The 8,846-nt window shown below is 54.0% G+C and overlaps 2 protein-coding genes across 4 annotated transcripts in view; both read left to right on the top strand.

Moving 5' to 3' along the window:
- SPIRE2 (spire type actin nucleation factor 2) overlaps positions 1-2,176 on the top strand; it is a 49,303-nt gene extending 47,127 nt beyond the window's left edge. For 2 of the 3 annotated variants that reach the window (XM_017871201.1, XM_017871204.1), the window contains 2 exons: positions 446-561; positions 930-2,176. In XM_017871201.1, coding sequence (XP_017726690.1) covers positions 446-561; positions 930-1,152 — 339 coding nt within the window. In that variant the 3' untranslated portion in view covers positions 1,153-2,176. The remainder of the gene's footprint in view (positions 1-445; positions 562-929) is intronic. The other variant, XR_001885403.1, reaches the window with a different exon arrangement.
- Positions 2,177-4,431: 2,255 nt separating this feature from the next.
- Positions 4,432-8,846, top strand: part of TCF25 (TCF25 ribosome quality control complex subunit) — a 35,230-nt gene continuing 30,815 nt past the window's right edge. The window contains 1 exon segment of the mRNA XM_017871192.1: positions 4,432-4,732. Coding sequence (XP_017726681.1) covers positions 4,541-4,732 — 192 coding nt within the window. The 5' untranslated portion in view covers positions 4,432-4,540.

Here is an 8,846-nt window from a genome sequence, read left to right as displayed (position 1 = left end):
ATATATATATATATGTATATATATATATATGTATATATATATATATATTAACCCTCAGGCCTCAGTTCAGAAGCAAGACTTTTACTACCACTATTTTAAAAGTCTTACTCTATATCCTGCCACTCGGCAATGGAGAAGCTTCCACCGCATCCATGTTAAATGTGGATTATGTGCAGTGCATGGTGGTAGATCTGTATGGTATAAAACGGGACGGTGTGTGCCCTCTAAGAAGCCCCTGCCGATGAGCAGCAAGCAGGAATCACGTGCCAGTCTTCAGACAAAAGGCACAGAGGAGACACTGGAGAGCATAGAGACAACAAATATTCTCCAGGCAGCTCTGGCTGCCACGCAGGTCCCAGATTGGGGAGGGAGGTTCCTTAGCACCGAGTGTACCCTGAATGTGTCTGTGGGGATGCCTGGTTCATAGCTCCTCCCTCTGCTGCAGATGAAGATGCCTTCTAAGAAGCTTGGACACATCCCTGTCTACACACTGGGCTTTGAGAGTCCTCAGAGGGTATCAGCGGCCAAAACCACGCCAACCCAGAGAAGAGACATCTTTCAGTGCGTTCTTTGCCTTGTGCTGAGTCACTGTGGTGGTCGAGCGTGAACAGGAACTTGAGAGCTGGGGTGGAGGGGGCTGGCTTTGTCTCTGTGTGCTAGGACACCCCAAGGAAATGGAAATCCAAGGCAGAGACAGATCATTTTGTAGAGCTCTGGGAGGCTGAGTAGTATGAGATGGAAACTGGACTCGGGTGGTCGGGGGAGAGTCTTTGCTGAGATGAACGCTGCCAGCTGTGTTTGTTGCCTGAGGGCCAAGGGGAGGCCTAGGGTGAAAGGCAGCCAGGAGGGGGCTGTGGGATGCACAGTCAGGGAGGGGGTGTTGCACCCTGGCTGGCTCCTCTCCCTGACTGCCCTCTCCCGCCCCCCAGATCTCTGCAAGGGCCACAGTGGCAGAGCGTGGAGGAGGCGTTCCCCCACATCTACGCCCACGGCTGTGTCCTGAAGGATGTCTGCAGTGAGTGCACCAGCTTTGTGGCCGACGTGGTGCGTTCCAGCCGCAAGAGCGTGGACGTCCTCAACACTACGCCACGACGCAGTCGCCAGACCCAATCCCTCTACATCCCTAACACCAGGACTCTTGACTTCAAGTGATAGCCCCAGCAGGCCAGGCCTCCAGGAGGCACCAGGCAGCCCCTGTACCAGGCTAGGATGCTCTGAGCTGTGCATGTACATATATACATATATAGATACATTTATAATATATATACACAGCCTATATATTTATATACACCGTTTCCTGGCCCCAGAGCTCATTTGGGTTCAGGCGCACTTCAGAACCCTCCCTGGGGGAGGCTGTTTCTTCTCAGGATTCCCTGCCAGGGAGGAAAGAGAGGGAGGGAGTGGGTTTTCTCATCGAGGGGAGAGAGCAGAAGGTTCTAGATCCCAGCACAGACTGCATCCCATGTTCCCATTCTCTTCTCCATCCCCAGGAATGAGAACAGCTACTTTCCCTCCTCTGTGAACCTCTAGGTGGGGATAGGGTATCTTGGCTCCTAGCTGGACCAGAGCGCCCTGCATGCCTCTGCTCTCCCTTTGTGGGCACTCGGGCAGCAGAGGCACCTGGAAGTCTCTGAGTGGGTGGGGTCCCTGTGAGAGGCACCCCCCGCCTCTGTTTGAAAGGTCTGGCCAGGCTCACGCCTATAATCCCAGCACTTTGGGAGGCTGAGGGAGGATCACCTGAGGTCAGGAGTTTGAGACCAGCCTGGCCAACATGATGAAATTTTGTCTCTACTGAAAATGCAAAAATTAGCCAGGCATAGTGGCAAGTGCCCGTAATCCCAGCTACATGGGAGGCTGAGGTAGGAGAATCACTTGAACCCATGAGGCAGAGCTTGCCGTGAGCCGAGATTGTGCCACTGCACTCCAGCCTGGGCAACAGAGGGAGACTCTGTCTCAAAAAAAAAAAAAAAGTCCGGGCCACGCTGCTCCCTGCCTTTTCCCTGGGGTCCAAACCACATCTGTCCTGTCCCTCCTCCCCTCCCACACTCTGGTGCTGTCCTCACTCGCCTCTGGCTCAGAGGCTCCTGAAGATGCTGGGTGGTCCCAGTACAGGGAGGAGCGGCTGTCAATCTGTGCACGTGGCCACTCTTGGCCTAATAAAGGATGTCTCACAGTCTTCTGTCTGGGATGTGCACTGAGGATTCACCCAGCATGGCAGTGGGCATGTTCTCCCAAGGCTATAGCTGGGCTTGAGGGGCCACCTGCCCTCCAGGACGAGGAAAAGCACAGTCAGGTGCCCACCAGGTGAGAGCTCCAGGCCTGTTCTGTCCATGCAGCCCTGGCTGGCTCTACCAGCTTCGTGGTCCTGCCCACCTCAGTCAGGGCTGCATGCGGACAGCACAGACTACTGCCCATCAGCTCCTCTGGCCACACCTGCTGGCCTGGGGGACACTTTGGTCTCATTTCCCAGATCCCTATTGTTCTTCAGGGAGGACTCACAGGGGCTGGAGCAGTGTGACTGCAGGCTCTAGACAGGCCCTGTGCTGAGTGCTGTCTGCTCACCTGCGCCCGGCTCAGCCTGTTACAGGGCTCTGCTCTGCTCCTCCGTGAGGTTCTACCATCATCTCACCTTACAGATGAGGGAACTGAGGCTCAACGAGGTGAAAGAATTTGGCCAAAGATACACAGCTCACCCAGGAGCTTTGACTCCAGGCTGTAATGCTGGCCGTGGAGCCTGGAGGTCAGGAGGGACCTGACTTGCAACAGATGGGCCTGCGGGAGAAAATACTCAAACAGCTGGGGTCCAGGAAATCCAAACACGCAAAATTAGAGCCCCCCAGTAAAAATAGCCAGCTTCTAGCACGTGTGTAAGTACTTCACGGACTCTCTGGCCTGTATTTTTATTCCTGTTTAAAAATAAGAAGACGCACAGAGAGGATCAGCAATCTCCTCTGGTCACACAGCCAGCAATAAGCTAATGTGTAGTGCTTGGTAAGGACGACTGTTCTAGTTCTACAGGGGCTCACACTCCCTATCATGGGGAGACTGGGTTCTAATTCATACAGCAACACTTGGAAATGAAAGCCCACGTTAAAACCCTAACCTGTGCTGGGTGCAGTGGTTCAAGCCTGTAATCCCAGCACTTTTGGAGGGTGAGGTGGGCGGATCACTTGAGGTCAGGAGTTTGAGACCAGCCTGGTCAACATGGTGAAACCCCATCTGTACGAAAAGTACAAAAATTAGCCGGGCATGGTGATGCATGCCAGTAGTCCCAGCTACTCAGGAGGCTGAGGCAGGAGAATTGCTTGAGCCTGGGAGATGGAGGTTGCAGTGAGCAGAGATCGCACCACTGCACTCCAGCCTGGGAAACAGAGCAAGAGGCCATCTCAGGAAATAAAATAAAACCCTAACACCCTAACTCATCCTGGGAGGGGCCAGGCCGGCCCACCAGGGCTGCTCCCTGGGCTCATGAAGCCGGGGTAAGTTGGGCAGGAGGCTGCTGGTACCTGTCTTCTCTGTGCCCTCCTGCCCCCGTGTCCCCAACCCCCGGCACAGGAAGCTGTGCCATCCGCCCACTGAACCGAGCCCTATCTCAGCCTCATCTACTTTATTTTTTTCTTTTTTTTGAGCCAGGGTCTGGCTCTGTGGCCCAGACTGGAGTGCAGTGTCGCGATCTCGGCTCACTGCAGCCTCAGCCTCCCGAGTAGCTGGGATGACAGGCGTGCGCGGCCACGCCCGGCTAATTTTTGTATTTTTAGTAGAGACTGTTTCACCATGTTGCCCACGCTGGTCTCGAACTCCTGACCTCAGGTGATCCGCCCACCTCGGCCTCCCACAGTGCTGGGATTACAAGCGCGAGCACCGCGCCCGGCCCTTAGATCGTGACAAACGCGGGCGGCCTATCCTGGAACTGCTCAGAACCACTGTCCTTAACGAGGCCTCAGGCGGGCAGTGAGGGCCGCGTCCTCACTGGTGCCCGAGGGGCGGCGGCTTCAGGCCAGGGCAGAGGTGGGCATCGACGGCTAGATCACTTGAATGACACCGTGACACGAAAAGGACCAACTAGCAGCGTCCGGGACGCAGCTGTAATGCTCCAGGCCCAGAGCGGGGACAGGCCCTGGCGGGGGGCTCTGGCGGGCCGAACGCGGCTGCGGGTTCCGGACCACACGGATGGGCAAGGCCGAGCAGGGCCGACGGTCGCCGGCTGCGCGCCCTTACCCCGCATCAAAGCCCGTCATCCCCGCGGGGCACCTCTCCAAGCCAGAGGTCCACGGCGCGCAGGCACCCGGTTTTCCCGAGACCTGGCCCGGACCCACCGGAGCCGGCCCAGACGCCGCGGCTGAGGCGGGGAAGTTCCGGTGAGTCGCAACGCGCAGGCGCCGCACGCCAGGCCCCGCCCCACCCCGCGCGCCAGGAGTGCGCAGGCGCCGCAGCCAGCTCCCCCGCCCCCCACCCGCGCCAGGAGTGCGCAGGCGCGCCGACCGCCGAGTTTTCTGCGCTTCCTTCTCCCTCTCTCCAGACGTCCTGGTCGTTCGGTCCTATGTCGCGCCGGGCCCTCCGGAGGCTGAGGGGGGAACAGCGCGGCCAGGAGCCCATCGGGCCCAGCGCCCTGCAGTTCGACCTCCGTGATGACGATGACGCGGAAGAAGAAGGGCCCAAGCCGGAGCTGGGTGTCCGGCGCCCCGGGGGCGCAGGGAAGGAGGGCGTCCGAGTCAACAACCGCTTCGAGCTGGTGAGAAGCGCGGCGACCCGGGTGGGGGCGGGGTGGCCCGTGACGTCGCGGGGCGGGACGAGCGTCCATTTGGGTCGGGGAGCGGGGGGTCGTCATGCCAGGGGTAGGTCTGGTGACGTGGGTCCCGGCTGCAGTGGGGAGGGCGGGGCCGTGCGTCGGGGCCGGGGCGACGCGGGTGGGCGGTGGCGTGAGGTCAGGACGGCGGGCCGCGGCGTTAAATTGGGTTCTAACCCCGGTGAGGTGGGCGGGATCATCCCATCAGGGGCGGGGCAAAGGGATGGGGCGGGGTCATGTCGTCGGGGCGGGGCGACCGGATGGGCGGGGTTAAGCGGGGTCCGGGCTGTGGGGAAGGCGGGGCCTTAATGCCAAGGGCGTGACCAACGTCAGCGGGGCCGGGCCACGATGTGGGCGGGGTTAAACGGGCCTGCAGCCACGTGGCTGTCTTGGGGCCATGACGCTACAGGGCGTGGCTAAGGACATGAGGGCGAGGGGATGGCATGGGCGGGGTTAAATGGGGCCTGGGGCCACCGTGGGGATGGGGCCTTGGCGTAGGGGCAAGAGTGGGTTTCTCTCAGTTGCGGAGTTGAGGACTTGCCAGGCCTCTGCGAGCACTCTCCTTTAATCCTCGCAACAACCCTGCCTAACCCAGGACCTTGCTCTTCTCCGCTGCATCCCCATCAGCCTAACCCAGTGGGTTAGTCTTACTCTTCGTTGCATCTCCGGCAGCACGTTTCTGGCACGGGGAAGTAACCAGTTTGACTGCATGGTTTGCACATGTGGTCCTGTGCCGTTTTCTCCTGAGCCCTGGCCTCCATCTGTAACTCTGCCTCTGCGGACTCTGTGATCCTCCCACCTCAGCCTCCTGAGTATCTAGGACTACGGGTGGGTGTCACCACGCCAGGCTAATATTTTTTTTTTTTTGTAGAGATGAGGTTTCACTTTGTTGCCCAGGCTGGTCTAGAACTCCTGCGCTCAAACAGTCTGTTCACCTCAGCCTCACAAAGTGCTGGAACTACAGGCGTGAGTCACCATGCTTGGTTGACTGCCCTTCTCACATCAATTCCACCTTTAGGGGTCCCCAAGACCACCTTCAAGGTTCAGTAATTTGGTAGATTCACAGCAGTTACTGAAAGTTTTGTTTTGTTTTTTTTTTTTTTGAGATGGAATCTTGCCCTGTTGCCCAGGCTGAAGTGCATTGGCACAATCCTAGCTCACTGCAACCTTGAACTCCTGGGCTCAAATAGTCTTCTCACCTTGGCCTCTCAAAGTGTTGGCATTACAGGCATGAGCCACTGTGCTTGGCCCCATAAGTCTTTTTAAATTTTTGTCAATATAATTTGTCAAAAATGATATCACATTATTTTATTTTACACTTTTTTGTTAGTGAAATGCAGCACCTAGCTATATACTCGTTGACCATGTATATTTCTCTTTGTGACAACCTGTTTATATCCTTTGCCTTTTTTTTTTTTTTTTTTGAGACGGAGTCTGGCTCTGTCGCCCAGGCTGGAGTGCAGTGGCCGGATCTCAGCTCACTGCAAGCTCCGCCTCCCGGGTCTACGCCATTCTCCTGCCTCAGCCTCTGGAGTAGCTGGGACTACAGGCTTCTGCCATCTCGCCCGGCTAGTTTTTTGTATTTTTTAGTAGAGACGGGGTTTCACCGTGTTAGCCAGGATGGTCTCGATCTCCTGACCTCGTGATCCGCCCGTCTCGGCCTCCCAAAGTGCTGGGATTACAGGCTTGAGCCACCGCGCCCGGCCTCCTTTGCCTTTTTATAGGGAGTTTAAACAATCTTTTTGTACGTGAAAGCTTGCTATCAATTGTCTTTAACGTATTTTCTCAGTTTGTTTGTTCTTTAACTTCTTTAATTTCTGTGTGCTGAAAGATACCGGAGCCACTTTTCTCATTGTTACACATCTATCTCTCTATAGTGTCTTCACATAGATCTTCCCTGACGGTGATCCTCCTGCCTCAGCCTCCTGAGCAGCTGGGACTACAGCATACCCTACTGTGCTCAGCTTGTTCTTTTAATGCTTTTTTGTTTTTTCCATTTAAATATGTAATCTTTTTGGTATTTATATTTGTGTTGGTGGGAACTGAGAAACTGTGGTTCATGAGTTGACAGAATAATAGTCCGTAAGGTCAGAAACCACACACACCCTTGTGGACTTTCTGGAGTGAGTTTTGAGTGTCAGTAACACCAACAGCCTCTGTGGATGAGCGTCTGCTTATCGTGCTTGTGTTCTTAGGAATTTCAAAGAATTTCATCCAATGGCACACATCGATCTTAATTTAAGCATTCTGTACTTTTTTGCCCTTACAACTCATATTTGGAAATAATATAATAGAAATGTTTATTGGCATTCTGTTAAATAGCTCTTAATAAACAGAAGTATGAGACACATTGAACAGCTACTTAGGACTGAATGGTTTTGAATGTGAATGCATCGGTGAGAAACATGGTGTGTCTCTCTTTTAAAATTTTATTTATTCAGAGACAAGATCTCTTTATGTTGCCTGGGTTGGTCTTGAACTCCTGGGCTCAATGGATCCTTCCGCCTTGGCCTCCCAAAGTGCTGGGATTACAGCTCCCAGTACTTTGGGAGGCAGAGGTGGGCAGATCACCTGAGGTCAGGAGTTCGAGACCAGCCTGGCCAACATGGTGAAACCCCATCTCTACTAAGAATGCAAAAATTGGTCCGGGCGCGGTGGCTCATGCCTGTAATCCCAGCACTTTGGGAGGCCGAGGCAGGCGGATCACGAGGTCAGGAGATCGAGACCATCCTGGCTAACACAGTGAAACCTCGTCTCTACTAAAAAAATACAAAAAAATTAGCCGGTGTGGTGGCGGGCGCCTGTAGTCCCAGCTACTCAGGAGGCTGAGGCAGGAGAATGGCTTGAACCTGGCAGCCAGAACTTGCAGTGAGCTGAGATTGCACCACTGCACTCCAGCCTGGGTGACAGAGCTAGATTCCATCTAAAAAAAAAAAGAATACAACAATTAGCAGTTGGTGGGTGCCTGTAATCCCAGCTACTCGGGAGGCTGAGGCAGGAGAATTGCTTGAACCCAGGAGGTGGAGGCTGCAATGAACTGAGATTGTGCCACTAGACTCCAGCCTGGGTGACAGAGAGAGATTCCGTCTCAAAAAATAAATAAATAAATAATAACAATAATTGGATTTGTCTATTTCTACATTCAACCGTGTCAGTTTTTGCTGTGTGTGGGTATGTGTGTTTTGGTTTTTTAGAGACATGGTCTCGCTCTATTGCCCAAGCTGGAGTTCAGTGTCACAATTATAGCTCACTGTAACCTCGACCTCCTGGGCTCAAACCATCCTCCCACCTCAGCCTCCTGAGTAGCTGGAACTACAGGTGCGTGTCACCACACCTGACTAATGTTTTCCATTTTTTTTTGAAAGCCAGTGTGCTGGGATTATAGAGGTGAGCTACCAGGCCTGGCCTAGAATATTTTTTGAACTGATTGGTAATGAAAATAACAGCCTATCAAAATTTGTGGGATGCAACTGAAACGATCATTAGAACTTCATCATTGTACATTTTAAATTAGAAGTGTTTAAAAATCAAGAAATTTACCTGAAACTTCTACCTTAAACTAGAAAAAGAGCAAATTAAACTCAAACTGTGTAGAAGGAAGAAACTAATCAAAGAGAGGAATGCATAGAATAGAATATGGACAAAATGGAGAAAATCAGTAAGACCAAAAGTTGGTTCTCTCAAAAGGTCAATTAGTAAGAACTCTGGATTGACTGATGGGGGGAAAAAGGGAAGGTCCAGGCACAGAACCATTTTCAGGGATGGGAGAGTGTTCACAGGCACAGATGGTGCAGCCTGGGCAACACAGCGAGACTCCGTCTCAAGAACAAAAACAAAAAATTATGTGTCATCACCAAAACTTCAGTGAAGAAGCAAAAACCGGGCCTGTCACGCGTGCTGCCCGTGTCCACACACAGGCTCCCGGGCCTGTCACGCGTGCTGCCCGTGTCCACACACAGGCTCCCGGGCCTGTCACGCGTGCTGCCCGTGTCCACACACAGGCTCCCGGGCCTGTCACGCTTGCTGCCCGTGGCCACACACAGTGTCCTGGGCCTGTTGC

Source organism: Rhinopithecus bieti, unplaced genomic scaffold (genome assembly GCF_001698545.2).
Source record: "Rhinopithecus bieti isolate Rb0 unplaced genomic scaffold, ASM169854v2 scaffold_1037, whole genome shotgun sequence".
Lineage (NCBI taxonomy): Eukaryota > Metazoa > Chordata > Mammalia > Primates > Cercopithecidae > Rhinopithecus > Rhinopithecus bieti.
This window is presented reverse-complemented; position numbering and strand designations above follow the sequence as displayed.